At 43.0% G+C, this 19,088-nt stretch overlaps 1 protein-coding gene across 3 annotated transcripts in view; it reads right to left on the bottom strand.

The window, feature by feature from the left end:
* The window catches only part of LOC148039427 (ubiquitin-protein ligase), a 230,060-nt gene that overhangs the window by 18,794 nt on the left and 192,178 nt on the right, over positions 1–19,088 (bottom strand). For all 3 annotated transcript variants that reach the window (XM_087690579.1, XM_087690587.1, XM_087690593.1), the window contains 2 exons: positions 14,678–14,758; positions 14,128–14,172 (listed from right to left, as the gene is read on the bottom strand). In XM_087690579.1, the coding sequence (XP_087546705.1) occupies positions 14,128–14,172; positions 14,678–14,758 (126 nt within the window). The remainder of the gene's footprint in view (positions 1–14,127; positions 14,173–14,677; positions 14,759–19,088) is intronic.

Below are 19,088 nucleotides of genomic sequence, written 5' to 3'. Positions count from 1 at the left end.
ACCTACAACTTATAACTACATAGATGGGAGTGGATACATCATACATGCATGATCATACAAATAAGATAAGTATGGGCTTGAGAGAGAGAAGGTTGAGAGAAATTGTTTGAATCTCAAATAACCTAATCTCATGGGAGAATCATATTAAAATAAGGCGCATTTAACTCGTCCCAAAGTGCAATTTGAATGGGAAAGATGCATCCATTAAGTTGGTATCTTATGGTACTAATACGTAAGGTACGGTACCTAAAGTATAGTATAGTATCAAACCTTTCGTACATGGTACTAGTGCAACTAGAGAGAGGAAGAGGCTAGAGAGAGAGAGAGAGAGAGAGAGAGAGAGAGAGAGAGAGAAAGAGAGGCTTGGGGGAGAAATAAGAAATAAAGAAAAAAAAAAGAAATGAGAAAGAAAAAAAGAAAGTTGTAGACTTAAATTAGAGTGGCCAAAAAGAGCCTATTTTTTTGCACTAAATCGTATGGATACCTACCGTACCGTACCGTACCGATCACTCCGTACTATGTACAAAGGCAACCCTACTTTCAGGTAGAGTGCATAGCAAGAAGGTAGCTTCAAACTCTTCATTAATATGGAAATCCAAAGCAATCAGCTGATTGAAAATTGAGTTAAACTCATTCAAATGTACAAACATGGTTGTACCCTCTTTCATGCGAAAGTCCATTAGTTTTTTCAGCCAATAAACCTTGTTGGCTGTACTTTTTTTAGCATACGATTCTTCAAGTCTTTGAAACATTGCATATGCTGAATTCAGCTTCTCAATGTTAAAGAGCAACTTGTCTGACACTGAGAGCTCAATGGTAGAGCGAGCAAGCTCATCCAAGTCATCCCACTCGTCTTGTTTCATGTCTACTGGTTTGAGTCCCTTTGTTTCGATGGGCTTTACATGTTTCTTTTGCACCAAGACATTGTAGCATTGTTTTTGCCAAATTGTAGAATTATGTGCACCCTCAAGTTTCTTAACGTGCAAAAGATTACTGCTGTCACTGTTTCCAACCATAATTTGCAATCCCAAACTAACTAACCAGTCACCAAAGGTAGGCCCAAATGTGACACAAGTGACTATAATACACAGGAGTACCAACTAGCAATGAAAAACCCAAGATTGCAGAAATTTCGGATCTGCAAATAGATTTTCAGAAATTAAAAAAATGCCGCTTGGTGCACTCAAGCAATTTCTGACATATTTAGAGACCAAGCCACCAATTACATGTGAAATCCCCAAAATTTCACTGCAATTTCTACTCCAAAGGCATTCCCAAGTACAAATTTGACAATTTGGATCAAAAGTTCCAAAATTTTAGAGGATAATCGGTTCAAATTGCATCAACACACATAGCCAAGTGCATATACCAGGCAATTCTTACACAAATTGACGAAATTCTACAAAAGCCCCAATTTCTCGGGTCCGATGTGCACAAATTTCACTGAAATTGAAGAAATTTCACTGGAATGTGAAAATCCCCAAATTTTAGTAGGCATTTAAATGTGTACAGATTTTGCAATTTCTAAGTCAAATTGTTCACTTCTGCATTAAAGTCCCCAAATTTGGGAAAAGGCCCAAATTTTCTTGGGCAAATTTTGACTTTGTCCCTTTCTGTGTAAACGCTCGGTAAAGTTACTGCAGAAGTTAAAGAAAACAAAAATATGATGACTAATAGGTCAGGTTCATGACCTATCTGATCACAAGTGACCTGTCCAACAGGTCACCGCCTGTCCACGTGAGTCAGCCTGTCTGGTCGTCGCATCATGGGGTTTTGTCTACAGCCTGGTCGTTGTGTCTGCCCGTCATTGTTTGAAGTGGTCGCCTTGGTCCGACTTGCCTGCAGCATGTTGTCTACTGCCTGTCCACATGGACTGCGACCTACCAACTGGTCCAACAGCTACCTGCTGGTCGCCTGCTACCTGCTAGCTTTGGGAAGCGTGCACAACCTATGCTCTGATACCAGTTTGATGTGATGTTTTCTCAGCTAAGAGTGAATATGCAGAGAGTTGAGAGTAGTAGAGTGAGAGAGTGAGCATGACACTTGATGTTTGGTACAGAGACTAGTGTACCACTTTTAGGTTTTGAATATATATATATATATATATATATATATATATATATATATAAAGTACAACAACTGAAGGGTGCATTCACACCCACACACCTGAACTAGGTAAAAAGGCACGATGAGCCTTTATTTCCAACATTGCTAATGTCAAGTGCCTTTTGAAACACATGTTTGAGATAAAGAATTGGGGTGAGCTTAGGTACTTTCTTGGTATTGAGGTGATTGGATGTGTTGATGGTATATGGTTGTCCCAAAGGCTGCATGGCTTGGATATATTATCCTAGTATGACAACGTGTAAGCATCTTTTAATGCCTTTAGAGAAAAATGTAAAATTTACTATTAACGTTGGGAATGAGATAGAAGAGAGCTTGATTTATGTAACTATTACAAGAGCAGACTTGAAGTATGTTGTTGGACTTGTGAGTCACTTTATGCAGATATCTAGGAAGCCTCATTTGGATACTATCAGATGCATATTGATGTATGTAAAGTTTACATTGCATTAAGGACTTATGGCTGGTGGCACATGGAGACGGTGGTGGGAAGTTGGCTTGCCCAAATGCAGAAGGAGGAAGGTTATAAGCGCCGCACACAACAACCTCTAGAAACCCCAACGCACTGCCTTTGGTCATGTGAGGAGGCGTAGCTCGTGTGGAGAGAAGCATGCCGCATCCTTCGCCGTATAGCACCCAGCCTTGGATGTATCTCATAGGGAGCTTTCTGTTGGCAGGTAGTAAGCCAAGGCCGTCACCTTTAGTATAAGGCCAGGATGCAGGACACGATATTCATTATCGAGGTAGGGTCATGCACAGTGGTTGGTTTGGAGGCTCTACCCATCCACCAGGTACTAGAGCCCACAGCAGACCGCTCGGAGGAGGTATGGGAGATCATAGGGAGTCTGACTGCATGGCATATCTGGAAGGTGCGGTGTCAGGAGGCTTTCGGTGGAGACAGACTTTCAGCACATGCGACCTTAGCAGAGCTCTGGATCTCTATCATCCACTCCCTCCACGGCCGATGGGATCAGGTACAGGGTGAGTCCAGGGCTCGTCAGGAGCTCCGAGGTCACTTCATGCGCACTTGGGGCGGCCAGGGTCTATTCTTCGTGATGCAGGCAAGCAACCCCAGCTAGCAATATAAACCCCCCTCCCCCCCCCCCCAATGGCTTCTTGCCCCCATCCCCCCTAGACCGCCTTGAGAGGCTTATATACATGATGTATTGGTGACTTTGCATCAGCTCCAGCAGTCTGTTGAGCATGAGCACTCTGTTGTAATCAGTTTTTTGAGTAATATAATCAGCCACATTTTACTCACAAAAAGAAAGAGTGTTTCTTTGTGGCATAGCTAGTTGGGACACATGAGTTAAAATAGAATGAAAATGCTTTCTCATTTGGGTTATTTTCCATATTTGAGATATGCTGATTTTAAACAATGCGATCATTGTATTTATGGTAAGCATGCTCAAACATCACATAGAAAATCTCTTTCTCTAAAGTCTTCACCCTTAGAGTTGGTACATTCACATGTATGTGAGATGCCATGGTTATCTCCAAGGGGAAAGAAATATTTCATTACTTTTGTTAATGATGCCACACGCAAAGTATAAGTCTATCCAATCTGTCGTAAAGGTGTGGCCCTGGATCAATTTAAAAATTTTTGGCACTTCCTGAAAATCAGGCCATCAAGACATTAAAATGTCTTTGCTCCTCTAACAATGGTGGAAAATATGTGTCCAAAGCCTTTCAAGACTTTTGTGACTGCAAAGGGATTAAAAGGGAGCTCACCGTCCCTCACAATCCACCCCAAAATGCTATTGCAGAGCATATGAACAGGACCATTCAAGAAGGGATCCATACAATGCTATCACATGTTGCTTTACCTCATGGATTTTGGGCAGAGGTTGTTATGACAGTGGTAAACTTGATTAATTGGTCGTCTTTTGTTTCCGGGGGGGGTTGGGTTGCAGCAGGGGGGCTCGCAACAAGCGTGGTCGGGCAAGCCATCTTGATATGCACACTTGAGAGAGTTTGGTTGCAAGGCATTTGTGCACATTTGCAAGGAAGAATGCATCAAACTTCAATCAAAGTCTTGCAAATGTATTTTCCTAAGATATGGTGATGAGAGTGAAATGGGATACAGGGTATGGAATCTTGAAAGAAGGAAAATTAAAAGCAGAAAAAGATGTTATCTTCCGAGAACATTGCATGCACAAATAGCATGAAAGGACTGAGGAAGTCTAAAGGGTTGTATTTTGGGAAGATGTAACGATAGAACAACAAAGAATGACTACAGAAAAGCAGCAAATACTTGTTGTAAATGGCCCTGAAAGTACAGGAAATGATGGCGAAAATGATCAACAAGATATTACCCACGATGTACCATAATTTCAACAAGAATAGATGCCGTTGGAACAACCAGAACCGGCTGTACAACATGCCAACCTGCAGAGCAGCAAGCTGTTAATGCAGTTTGCAAGTTGAATAGCTAGCAAATCTTGATCATTGGGTCCGTAGGTCCACCAGAGTGCAAAGACAACCAAATAGGTTTGTTCCTAGTGTCAATTATGTGGCTAATTATGTCATGTTAATAGATTTTGGTGAGCCGTCGTGCTTCAAGGAAGCAATGGACAGAAAAGACATCAAGAAATGGCACGAGGCTATGTTATCACAGATGGAATCTCTCATGAAAACTGACACTTGGGATTCAGTGCATTTTCCTAAAGGATAGAAATTGCTACTATGTAAATGGCTTTACAAAATGAAAGTCACTTCTGGTTCTTTGCCAAGGTACAAAGCACGACTGGTTGCTGAAGGATACAACTAGCAACATGGAATTGATTTTGGTGAAATTTTTTCTCCCGTAGTCAAAATGACTATTTTGCGAACCATTTTAGGCTTAGTTGCATCTGAAGATATGAAACTCATACAGATGGATATAAAAGCAACTTTCTTATACGATGATCTGCATGAGGATATCTATATGCAGCAGCCAGAAGATTTTGTTGCAAAGGGAAAAGAGCACATGGTATGTAAACTCAATAAGAGTTTGTATGGGCTGAAACAGGCACCACGATAATGGTATCATAAATTTGATACACTTATGCAATCTCAGGGATTACATAGATGTCAAGTTGATCACTGCTCATACACCAAGAAGGCAACAAATGGCAGCCTTATTCTCTTGGTTTTGTATATGGATGACATGCTGATTGCAAGCAAGGATGTTCATGCTTTGGACTCTTTGAAAAAAATCCTACATAGTAGCTTTGATATGAAGGAAGTTGGTGAGGTCAATCATATTCTTGGCATGGATATACTCAAAGATAGATCGTAGGGTCTTCTCTATCTGTCACAGCAAGAGTATGTTACTAAGGTTTTACAGTGTTTCAATATGGAGGGAGGTAAAGCCATTGGTGTACCGGTTTTGCAGTGTTTCAATATGGAGGGAGGTAAAGCCATTGGTGTACCGTTGCCTCCATATATGAAACTTAGTGCAAATGATAGCCCTACAACTGATGATGAAAACACTGAGATGGCCAAGATTCATTTTGCTTCAGTTGTTGGTAGCTTGATGTATACTATGGTTACTACATGCCCTAACATTGCATTTGCGGTAGGAGTGGTTAGTAGGTACATGGCATATCTTGGCAAAAGCATTGGGAAGCAATGAAGGGTATCATGAGATACCTTAAGGGCACAAAGGACTTGTGTATCTGCTTTGGGAAGCAAAAGACATCTGTTGTTGGCTTCATGGATGCAGACTATGCTAGTCATCTTGACTGGAGGAAGTCTACTTTAAGATATGTGTTCACGTTCACAGAGGGAGCACTCTCTTGGATATCCAAACTCCAAAAGTGTGTTGCATTATCTACTACAGAGGCTGAGTATGTGGTTGCCACTCTGGTATGCAAGGAGGTTTAATGGCTTTCATGAGTGGTGAGAGAGCTTGGCATTACATAGGTTCCTATTCTCCATTGTGATAGTCAGAGTACTATCATGCTAGCATGGAATCATGTCTTTCGTGCGAAGACAAAGCACATACACGTGAAGTCTCATTTTATCAAGGATATACTTGAGAGCAAGAGCATTGAACTTATCAACATACATACCGATGATAACCTTGCAAACCATCTCGCGAAGGGGCTTCCAACAGAGCAGTTTACTCATTGATGCCAGATGATGAGGGTTGGATAGTATGTGTATTTCAGCTTTGTATATGCATAGACTTAGCTTATTCTTTCCTCGACCTTCAGGCACATTGCCTTTAGGTAGGAGATTGTTGGAAATAAAGGGTCACCATGTCTTTTATAGTGTTCAGGTGTACACGCACCCTTACAAATATACTATATATATTATCAAAAATCTAAAGTAGTACTTGGAGATTATACCCACATGAAGTTTTGTGCTCTCTCTCTCTCTCTCTCTCTCTCACTCTCTACTCTACACTCTCATTGTGCGAACCACAGCATCGTGACTCAATCCTCGCACACTCTGCTGACAGCTCATTGAGGCGCAAGTGTTGCATGGCTCGACCTCCTCTCTCATACTCATCCCCCACTCATTCCATAGAGTGGACACCATTGTCTACGTAGGGCGGACCGCACCTCATAAAGGTGCTCAAGCAATAACTACATGTAAGCAAACCGAGCTAACCGAGCTAAAGAGGCCTTCTTCAACTTGAGTGTGCTACACTCATAATACATTGCAAGCATCTTCACCTTTACATTGAAAAAGGTGACAACTAATGTAGCTTTGTGGACGAATCTCTTCACCCATTTGAGCTTCCCAATGTCCTCCATGAGCAAGTCTCAACAATGACTTACACATGAAGTCCACACAATTGTGGAAAACTTGGCCTCAAGCAAACATCCCATGCGCCGACAATTCAATGCATTGCACCACATTTCATGGACCCACCTACAACCACAAATTATAATACTTAGAGAGAAAAAAATAGAGTTGAGCCTTGAAAGATTCAACTTTCAAGAATCAAAAGAGAGAAATGCTTGGAGGGAAGAGAGAATCAAGATATAGAGGAAGACTTCAAAGATCACAAATCATAATCCATTAAATTATATTTTATAATACCAAACTCAAATTTATAAAAGAAACTAATTTAAAAGACAATGTATATATCAATGATAGCTTGCCAAATGTGGAGATAAATGAATGCGCATCTCGTTTTCCTCCCCCTGTTGCAAGTATCTACAGCCTCCAAAAAGTAAGTATTAAGTGGACATGAGAGGAGTATGTTGATGATGTCCCGTTTTTTACAATCACTCCATCTATCGGTGAGAATAGAGAAACCATATTTTGTCCATGCTACCCAAATATGATCAAGGGCTCTATCAATCCTCTTCTCTTTATCAATCTTTCTCGTCCTAATGTCATTGTATGTGACACCAGTCCATGCTGCCCGTTAGAATCAAGGGCTCTAGCAATCCTCTCCTCTTTATTAATCTTTCTCATCCTAATGTCATTGTATGTGATACTAGTCCATCCTTCACATGGACCCACATTGGTAATGGCTTTTACTTGCAAGATTGCACTCAATCATCGTGCGTACAATTTCAATGTTCACAAGTCGTTGCCTTTCTCTTAACCGATCCACGCACATGACCAAGAGCTTGAGAGAGAGGATTGCCTCTCTGGTGCTGCATGAGCCTCCACTCTGTCTTTTGTGGAAGCCAAATATGGATGGTGTTAACCCTCAAACGAACAAGGTGAAAAATCCAGAAAATCTAAAGCAAAAGACAAGGCTAAGGCAAAAGAGAAATGGAAGACGAAGGCGTGCCAAAGAAGAATCCTAAAACACAAGAAGTGCAAAATAGTCCCAAATAAAGGAGAAAGACGCACAAGAAAAAGCACAAGTTAATGCTTTTGTAAAAGAGCGCAAGGCGCACCATGATTTATTTTAAGAGCACCGGGCTCTCACCCGTACAAATTATAAAAGTAGATGGGCGGTGGGAAGGAAGCTAGAAAGATAGAAGGACAATGGAAAAAAGGGCCTAGGCCACGGCTAGCTATACTAAAAAGGGGATAAGGGGATGACTGCCCAAAAGCGGATTTAGAGTTTTATATATAAAGTTGAAAAGTGAATGAGAAGCTCATTCTTGTGTGTGGCCAAAAGTAGCTCTCTTCTTCTTCTTCTTGCTTGCTTGAGGTTGTGCTTGAGAGAGAGTGTGAGATTGTGAGGGAGTGAGTATGTGAGGGTGAGGGACCGTGATAGAGAAGCTCTCCATCTTCCCCTCTCTTCTTCTCTTCTCTTCTCTTCTCTTCTCTTGCTCGCGGAAATTAAGCTTGGAGCGTGAAGCTTGAGGATGGAGCTTGCTTGAAGCTTGTACTTGGATTGTGGAGCTACTAGAGTGCTCAGGAGAGGAGGCAACTCGATCAAGCATGGAGATAAGCTCACTACACTCGTAGAGATGGATAGCGCATCGGCTATGTGAGAGGTAGCCATTAGTGCTCGGCTTTGAACGCTTGAACAATAAGCGGTCCATGGATCTTGGTGGTTGAGCTTGTGCTCTCATCTCAACATTTTGGATCCGTTGCCGGAACCAACGGATTCAAGCCTTGAGTACTTACACGCTTTGAATCGAGCATTGAAGTAGGGTTTTTACTGAGTCGGTGCTTGAGGTAGATAGGTAGGAAGTGAGGAAGTTTGAAGATGTATTTGATCTCCTTAGCAAGTAGGTTTTTGGTTTATTGGATTTGGAAAAGCATGTTGGAGTAGTGTAGGTATTATTTTTGTGATTTGGATGCATTAGGGTAGGAAAAAACGCATAAAAACAAAGAAAAATAAGCAATAGGGTTTCTGTTGTCATAACAAGGCATGAGGGTTTGATTTGTTTCCCAATTTGCATTTTGGAGTTTATTTGCTATTCCACGTATATACAACTCTTCTCCTTTATCCATAGCTTTGATCAAGAGATGTGTGCGATATGCCGTGACCTGAATCATGTGATTCGAGCGATTTATCGTTGCGTCGGCCAAAATCGTGCCGCGTTCGACCTGTCCAAGTGATAGCGATTCTGGGCCAAGTCCCAAAATCGACCCTCGGCCCTTTTGTATTCTACCATTCGGCCCACTACCACTCGGACTCCCACCGCTCGACCCGTCCAAATCAACCATTCGGACCAACTTGATATTTGGCCCTCAACCTTGCCGACTCAGCCCAACCCCACTCAGACACAAGCTGACATTCGGCCCGGGACAAATTCACCATTCGAACCAACTTGGCATTCCGTCTGCCTGACTTGGCCCTCGGCCCGGTTGATGCTCACTACTGTTCAGCCATTCAACTCTTTCTCATTCGGCCCTCGACCATTTCGACGGGCCAAATTGAACATTCAGCCCCTAAATTCGAACCTATTGGGCCGAATTTGGATTTCTTTAAAATTTTAACTTGTAGACCGTGAAACCGACCCAGAGACCATATAGAGCCAAAAGCACATCATAGATCCATCACTAGATTGAAATCTAAAGCAAGTAGTTCAAAACTTGGCTACAACCGGTCCTTCAAATCGCGCATAGTGTTTAGCGTAACGGCCCTGTGGGCTGAGGACTGCCTCCCCTGAACCCCCGCAGAGGGGGCTCTATCCTCTCCGCACCTCTCCCAAGTAGGATGGAGAGAAAGTGTGTGCCGTGATAGCTCCTCCAAATTAGACCCTTGTGTAATAATGGCTCTACACAAGTATAGATTCTCACTTACAAAATAACAACCAAAAGCCCATAACCAAACAAAAACAAACAGAGACCCTAGAACCTCAATGGGCTAATCTAGCCAACAAGGACAAAAAGGCCATACCACAAAAACATGTATAGGTTGCGTCCGAATTGCATCTAGTCAAAACAAAATGCATCAACATCAAGCTACTGCGAGGATGACTAGAGATGACAGTCCTGACGATAGATACACCTTGAATGGCACTGCACAGACGACCCAAGACATCAATGGAGAATCTATATCTAGTTGTGTAGTTGGGGACTCAAAGGCATGTATCAGAAGGCTTAAATTTATAAGACAAGACCCAAAAGATGAAGACATAGTACCACCTGCTTATCTTAGGGTCAAACTCACCGCAAAAAGAGAGCATAGTATCGATGCTCTCATCAATGGAGCAGATTTTAATATCTTGACCTATGAAGCATGGACCCTACTAAGCCAACTAGAGCTTGCACCAATTGATGTAACTCTTAATCCTTATGGGGAACATCCACGAGCACTTATAGGGAAGTGCAAAATCTTTGTAACTATTGAAATTGAAAGCGCTATCCTATTCCATGTTCCTTCAAATAGTGCTAATTGTGGAAAGGAAACCCTTCTAAGTCGACCCTTCAAAAGAGCAACGAAGTATAAGGCCGATTAGGTAGCACAGAGGATACACTTGATACTACTGGGTGTGAGGATAATCACAACCTTTAGTAAGGGTGACCTCATCAAACCTCGAGGAAAGGACAAGGAACATTCTAATATACCAGGCGAGTCTAATGATGAGAGCAAAGACTTGTTGAAAGAGTTGATATAAGCACATGTTGAACAAAGAGAACCAGTGAGCGAGGCCATGCTTGAAACAAGATGATTAGGAGACAATGCGAAGGATAGGCTTTGGACTTACAAATATCGTAGAAGACCACAAAAGAAGCCCGAGCCTTATAGACGAAGGTATCAATGGAGAGCTAGCACAACGCCGGGATAGATATTCAAATCATTGCTACGTGCTCAAGGGTATTACACAAGTAAGCGATGGATTTGGGTACCGAAACCCCCTGCTAAACCACCTCTGTAAGCTAAAGGCCAAGACGTCTCAAGAGAGAAGAAGCGCAAGAGGAAATCTAAACCAAAAAAAGAAGTCTCGAGTCAAAAACATTCGAGTGACCGAACCCCTCACGATTAAAATCAAAAAACCAAACGAGACTATTCTAAGGGTAGATCCTCAGCCTAGTGTGCTTAACAAGCAGATATCAGATGTAATCGTTGAGGGTACACAAAAGCCACTAATGCCCAAGGAGCCTTTGATTTCCCAAGAGGATAACCAGCACCACAGGCGCAATGTTGCTCATGATAAGGCTAATTGCTCAATAAAGCAAATGATAGAGTCGCCTAATAGCCATGAGCAAATCTTTCAGCCAGTGCCAAGTCCACCTAGGAGTCCCAAATCTCCTACACCCTCTCTCCCTAAATGGACACAGGAAGCACAACAGCAGTCGTCAAGTGCAGCTGCTCAATCTCAATCTCTATCTCCATCTAAGCTTCCAAATGTCCAAGAGGTGTGACATGGCACCACCCTTAGCTCTCAGCCTAAGGATATGCATATGCAATCCATTGTTACTAGCTCAATCTGCACAAGTGAATGCGCAAAGGGAAACAAAAGACACAGCCACTTTTGATCTGCTTAAGGACTTGACACTGCAATCTACTAATAGTGGCCAGTTCACTAAACTAGCCGCTACTACTTCCAATCAGGAATCATGGCAATCGCAACCTTTGGCCGTGATGATGCCTCTTGCGGAATGTGTCCTTAGCAATTCACCCGTCGAAGAGGTGTCACAACCAACATCCTTAACACCTCCAACACTACCGACGCACATAAAGCCTAGGCTTGAGGAGAAATCTCTCAAAGATTTGGCCAAGGAGATGGCACATCTGACCAATCAACCTAGCGAGGTTGTCCAGTAGGCCGTGGCTATGTCCCATGAGGGCATATCAAAAACAGAGAATGATGAGACCCAACCAAGCACATCAACGGCTGACCTAGTTCAGAGTCCTGAATCTTTAAAGGCTACACCTCAATTGCCCAAGAAAAAGAGGAGAAAACAATGAAAACAACGGCAGCTGCAAGTGGCTGTAGACACCAAGACGATTGAGACCAAGAGCGCTGAGGAGCTGAGGAATAAAGCATCGAGTCCATTCACCAATTAACCCATTGCCATCTCTCCTAACAGCGGTGAAACCTCAGGCACATCTGTGTATTCTGATAAGTCAAAGCAACCATTATCATCAATGGTTGCTTGCAACACTCAATCCACCGACGACAAAACTTACATTGACCAATCAAGAGTAGATGCAACACTGTCACAACAAGTTGACGAAATTATACCAGTCACATCCGAGGAGAACCATGACACAATGGCAGCAAAGTCTCAAGAGAAATATGAAAACCCTAAGAACGTGACCAATCCTAGCATTGACTAATCTTACTCATCTAGGCCTAAGCCCCTAGCTATGCTACAGCCTAGGGAAACTCCCAGAACCTTGCATGCGATAGCAACTGAGCAAGCCTAGGGAAACTCCCAGAACCTTGCATGCGATAGCAACTAAAGCGACAATCAAAGAGAGGAAAAGAAGGAGTGAGTGAAGAGAAGAAGAGGGAGAGAAGGAGAAGGAGAGAGGGAAAGAAGGAGAGGAAGAGTAAAGAGAAGAAGAGGGAGAGAAGGAGAAGGAGAGAGGAAAAGGAAGAGAAGGAGAGAGGAAAAGGAGTGGGAGAGTGAAGAGAGGAAGAGGGAGAGAAGAAGGAGGAAAAAAGGGGTAAAAGAGAGGAGAGGAGAAGAAGAAGGAGAAGGAGAGAAGTAGAGGAAGAAGAAGAAGAAGAGGTAGAAGAAGAAATGAAGAGAAGAGGAAAAGAAAGAGAGGGAAGGAGAAGAGGAGAAAAAGAAGAAGAAGAGAGAGAAAGAAAGGAGAGGGAGTGAGAGTTGGTGAGTGACTGCAAAGAGCCACACTCAAACCACTCCCTCGACGAAGGATCCCATCCAGCGGTCTTACCCACCCAAACCTGTCAAACCGAACACCGTTAAGGTCCGGACTGCCCAATCTCCGTGAGGCGAATGGCTCCCAAGAAGAAAGTCGCAGGAAGCGTAGGCACCCAAGCTACTTGTAATGCCGGGGAGGCGAGCGGAGTGACCAATGCAACAAACACGAATCAAACCCAGGTTCTAAGATTTAAAATTAATAAGGTATTATTTCTCGTGGAAAAGATGAAATGGTTTGTGAGGTGTATGGAACAAGAACGAGTCTTTGGTTTGAAAACCGCGCTACAATGGCCGAACTTGGAGCCCAAATTATGACGGTGTCAGAGGAGCGATTGGCCAAATGGCGGTCTCAAAGAGACCCAACCTATGTGGCACCAACTTCCTTTTGAATACTGGCTGCCATTCGGGGTATGGACATAGCTGGAACTAGTCAAGAGAACAGCTACATGGAAGTTGGAATGAAGGCCTACTGATGGCCCCACCAGAGTATCTTTGCTGATTTTGGGAGGCATGTTGTATCCTCTTTCACTCCCCATCGTCATGTTTGCTAATTGTGGGATGCATTCTCTATGCTCTTCCACTCCCACTATGAGTATGCTTGGCTCTAGCTACATGAAAGTGAGAATGAAGTCAGTGAAAGTTTTTTCCCTACCCATTACATGGATACACCTCACATACCAGATTTACAAAGTGATGACAGCAGGTTTGGCACACCCTCTGAGCAGCTTCCTTGTGCCTTAAGAGACATGAATGACCTAAGCTGCCAGACAGCTCTGCAAGAAATGTTAGCAGACTATCTGACTGTCCATGACAGCTTCGAAAGCCTGCCATCCATCCCATGTTAGCACACCTGCTGACTGGAAGTCTGCAGTGAATCAAGAGCTAGAAGAACAAAAAACATAGTGATGTTACCACTACTCTATACACATCTGAAACTCCTCTCAGTTTCTTGCTTGAGGGCATCCAGCACATTCAGCTAACAGATTTCACAGTTGTTCATTGAGTGCAACAATTGCAGTATTGTACAGTTATGGCTTCTTTGAACATAACAACGATTTATGTATTTGATATTTAGTTACTGGATAATATAATATTTAACGTGATACTAATTGTAGCTCCAATAGAGCAATAAAAGCTCTACATGGCATCCAAGTCAAATTGAAAGAAATGGCTACCCCATCAACAAGCTATGAGAAAAGATGAACATATACCTTTGGGCAAACACATTCCTTGTGAAAAATGAGAGCGCTTCATGCAAACCAACAAATAAACTAAATTACAGCCAGGGAAAGATGCAGTCACAATTACCTCAGAAAGAAGATGGAGGACATAACCTCTCTGCAAACCAGATCCCTGCATTGGTGATGAGCACAATGAAAGAATAAGCTTCAAGGAGGTTGAATTCAGCCCCAGACAAGCATCAGAATGAATTAGAAAACTTCCTACTGTTAGAATTCATGCCCATGCTTAACATGTCAGCAAGAAAACACTTCATTTGCTACATTGAAAGTCAATTATTCATTAATTACATGTCATGCTTGTAGAGCCTGAATAAGTTTCTTAGACCCTCTTCATGTGACCAAGCCCACATAAGCAGTAAACATATGCATCCTCGTACACAAATGCCCATTCAGATGACTCCTCTACAGATACTTAGGCTCTAACAGGTTTTTTTTGGTTTGGGTGTAGGGACAAGCTGCATCCTATCTTGTCATTGGCTGGTCATGATGCCCTTTCAAAATATCATGTCAAAAATATTACCAAAGAACAGCCATCTGGTTTGCATGGGAACTTCCCTTCCAGACATTGGATTTTGTTAAAACATTACACAAGAAAGTGAGAGGAGATAGTTACAAACATTATGCCGGAGAACAAGACGTTGAAGAGATTTGCATCGAAACAAACTGGAACCCCCCTTGGAAGTAATTTCGCCGCATTCCTGCAAAATATATAGATCCTTCCAAATTTAAAGCATTCCCAATCTTTAATAAACTCTTCAATTGAAGGTCACTATGCTGCACAATGCTAAGGTTTCTCTTTCAGCAAAGTTCTCTAAGAAAGACAACTGCAGGAATCTTCAGATTATAGATGAAGAGCATTTTGTTCTATTCTGGTTCCACTCATCCAGAAATTTGTATTGACGAACACAACAGGAAAACAGGTTCCCCCCTTGTAAAAGTTGAAAGCACAATATAAGCCATATATAGGACAACAAGATACAACAGAAATTATGTATAATGCAAGGACTGAGTAAACAGCCAATCAGGCAGGCTGGAATGCCAGGCCATATGTGGCTCAAAGTGAAGGCACCCTGCAGTCTCTCACATCTCTTGCAGAGTGTATAGATTATAGAGCCTCAAATGCACCACCAGCCAGATCAGCAACTCCAACATGACTAATGTTGCATATCCTCATGTGAGCCTATCTCTGGATGCTTGTGACATGGTGAATCTCCCAGCAGATGTGGTAAATGTGACCCCCAAGTAGATATATGAATCCACTACGTCCACCTGTCCTACTAGAGTGAAGATGGACCTCCTCCATATAGGGAATGATAGATGAGAGCTCAAGATCTTGGTTTTCCCAAGATCAATAATCAATCCCCTCTATGTGTACAAGTCATGCAGAGCATGGAGATGTTGCTGTAGACCCTCTTGTGACTCAGAGACCAAGAAGATTTCATCAACATAAGGCCTAATAAAGACCAAAGTACCTACTAGGTCCACCCCGTTGCCACCACATCACATAGTGTAGCCTACTATCTCATCCATGTAGAGTCCAAAGAATGTAGGAGAGAGAGGACAGCCCTACGTTACACCAATGGTGCTAGAGATCACATCTAAAAGTCCTAGACGTCTGGCCCAGCATATCACCCTCTCACAGAGTGCATAGAAAGCCCCAAGTTATGTCTGATGAGATCCCAAGTGTCCAGAGCCTCTGTAGTAGTCTATTTCGTGGGTCTCTATAAAATGCTTTGTGGAAGTCCACAAAGCAATAGTAAAGTCTCTTCTTCCTAGCCTTCACCTACTCCACCATCCTTCTCAAGGTGAAGATGTGATCTAATATGGAGGACCCTTGCCTAAATCCACCATGTGGACATGCTGCTCTAATCTCATCAACTTCCTGGACTGTCAACTCCTGTTTGTGTACATCTTGTGTGTGCTAATTGCCTGGAAGAAATCAGTAAACTGTGACTGATGTCCCCCTCTCTATATAGTGCATGCTTGTAGTCAAAGTGCTTCTTCTGCACTACAAAACTAGAGAGAGATGTCAGCATCGGTTAATCTCCTCCATGGTGGCAAGAAAGATTTGATCCCTTTTGTCTAAGCCCTTAGGGACAAACCCTCGCCCTCAAGGTGTCATCTTTGGCTTGCAGAAAACTAATTGACTGCCCACCATTCCATGCTCCAAAGGACTCCCTCTAGGCAACTCTTACATGCGCCTCAACTAAGGTTACATGAGTCATATCCCTGATTTCCTTGCCGATAGGTGCTTCAAGGTCCAAATGAATACAAGGACTACTCCATGCTACGAGATAACACTCCCAATCAACATCTTTTTCCTAGGCATTTAGAGTACTTCGCACTTTTCTTGTCTAAGATTCTTAAAACCTTTTGCCATGCCATTCGAAGGTGAAACGACTTTGTTTGTGCGAGTTCCAAGACCCCTCCCCAATACCCATCACTTAGGGTCATTGTATCTATTGTCCTATTTTATCAAAGGAGGCCCCTCTGTCAAAATGACTAAGTGACCAGAAAGACGGTAGGGTTTGCGAAGGAAAATACAGTGTATGGCAACACTAAGAGAGAAAAGTAACACAGAAGATGATGACAGATGAATCATGCTGATGAAGTGAATCTGATACAAGGGTGCCGTAGCACAAAGGAATCCCTGGAGTGCACGAAGACTGCTGAAGAAGCCTCTGACTCTGCAAACGCAGGATGAGGAGGTGTCATCTGGAGTACAGAGACTGCTGTCGAAGGGTGAGGAGCCTCTGAATCTGCAAACGCAGGGATGACGAGTGGTACCTACGAGCACGGAGACAGCCAATAAAGCCTCTGTCTACAAACACAAGCCTGATGAGGTGATGCCAACTACTGGGAGTGACGTCAGGTGGTGAGGATGAGCCAGATGCTGAAAATGTAGATGAAGACAACCTCTCGAAGTGAAACACCAGCTCTAGAGTGATGTCAAAAGGGTGGGAAGAAGCCACAAACCAAACGCAAGGTGCAATTGCTTGTGATGAAGGTGACACTTGCTGGAGAGAGATGCCAGTGGTAAGGAACTTCCCTGGCAACCAAATGCAAGGTGCAATCGCTTGAAGGGTGGAGGATGACACCAGATAGATTGGATGCTGACGCCAAGAGAGTATGGACTCCAAATGCAAGGTGTAGGAGCACAGAAGATGTTGTCGCCAAGAATGGAGGATGGATGCCTACTAAAGAGGAGCACACTGCCACCATAAACGCAGCCAACTGGAGATGAAGGCTGGTGCCAGGAGAGTGTGAAGATAGTGATAGGAGAGGAGAGAGAGAGATAATAGAAGAGAGAGTGTGCCAGAAAACTGACTAAGAGAAGGTGGGAGTGACAAACTGAAGGATCAGCCATAAGAAATGAATGACAGAGAGCCCTATAAATAGGCACAGTGAGTCTAGGGTGGCGCTCCTTTTTCAGCTGCAAACCCTAAATACAAAACGCAAAAACGCAAACTGCGGGTGAAGGATGAAGGGTTTCTCAACACTGTGAGGGGGTGAGAGGATCAAGGTACAACTGAGAGTGCAGTAGACAGAGTGAAAGTGAGAGAGACAGAGTAAAGCACGACACCCAATCCAATAGACTGAAAGAGTGTAGAATGAAAGTACAAAGTACAACCCTTAAACCTTAGGGTTGTAGGGGGTGTTCACACCCGAACACGGTAAGTGCCCATAAGTGTGTAACATAAGCACATAAGCACATACGAAAATAAGACTATAAGTCTGGGAGAAAAAACCTCTCCTACCGAGAGTAAAAAGTGCCCCAGTGTCCTACTAATCACGGACACTCCCATATGAGCATAGGCGTAAGTGAGGCGTGAGTCAAATACCCAACAAACCCCCCTGGAGTGAAGAGTGATAAAGAGTACAAGGATCATCCGCCACCAAAGTATATCAAATTTAAAGCATCGCGAAATGCTTCAAATTTGTCACGAGGAAGAGCTTTGGTGAAGATGTTTGCCACATTACTGGTGGTAGGACAATAGACAAGGCTGATATTACCTGCATGTAGCCTCTCTCTGACAAAGTGATAATGGATCTCAATGTGTTTCGTGCGGGCATGAAACACTGGGTTCCGTACCACTGCAATGGCACTCCGACTATCAGTGAACAAAGGAGTAGGCTCCGTAACAGATACATCCAGATCAGCTAGCAAGCGTCTAAGCCATACGCATTCAACTGTGGTAGTGAAAGCTACCTTGTATTCAGCTTCACATGACGATGTGGCAACAGTGGATTGTTTCTTGCTAAGCCAAGAAATGTAAGAAGAGCCATTGCCACTAGTGGAGTGATGTGTATCATAATCACCAGCCCAATCAGAATCACTGTAACCATGTAACTATAGTGGTCCCCCCTTGGCATAAAGCAACCCAAGAGATCGAGTACCCTGCAAGTAACGAAAAACACGCTTGACAGCTTGCCAATGTGACATACGTGGCTGATGCATATACCTGCTCAAAGCTGAAACTGCAAACTGTATGTCCAGCCTAGTGTTGCATGGGTAGATAAAACATCCAACTGTAGGAGCATATGTATGTATATCAAACAAATCACTGTCATCATGTAATGACAGTTTCAATCCAGGTTCCATGGGGGTACAAACTGGCTTGCAATCCTGTAAGCCAAACTTCTCAAGAAGCTGCCCAATATACCTTGATTGATAGCCCAATACCTCGAGCATCATGTATGAACTGGATACCCAAGTAGTAATGCAAAATTCCCAAGTCAGACATGTCAAAAGTTTGCTGCAAATTTTGTTTGAATGCTAAAATCTGATCAGCATGTGTTCCAGTGAGCAAAAGGTCATCAACATAAAGACATAATGATCATAGATCCCCCTTCTTTACATACGTAAAGGGTAGACTCAGATGAGCTGTTTAGAAACCCCTGACCAAGCAAGAAAGCATCTATTTTTGCATACCAAGCTCTAGAAGCTTGTTTCAAACCATATAGTGCATTTTTTAGCTTGCATACCAAATGTTCTGAGCCTTCAACTGCAAAACCAATGGGCTGTTG

This window comes from Lygodium microphyllum, chromosome 2, assembly GCF_053477565.2.
Source record: "Lygodium microphyllum isolate KBCC chromosome 2, Lygodium_microphyllum_v1.1.10, whole genome shotgun sequence".
In the NCBI taxonomy this organism is placed as follows: Eukaryota; Viridiplantae; Streptophyta; class Polypodiopsida; order Schizaeales; family Lygodiaceae; genus Lygodium; species Lygodium microphyllum.
This window is presented reverse-complemented; position numbering and strand designations above follow the sequence as displayed.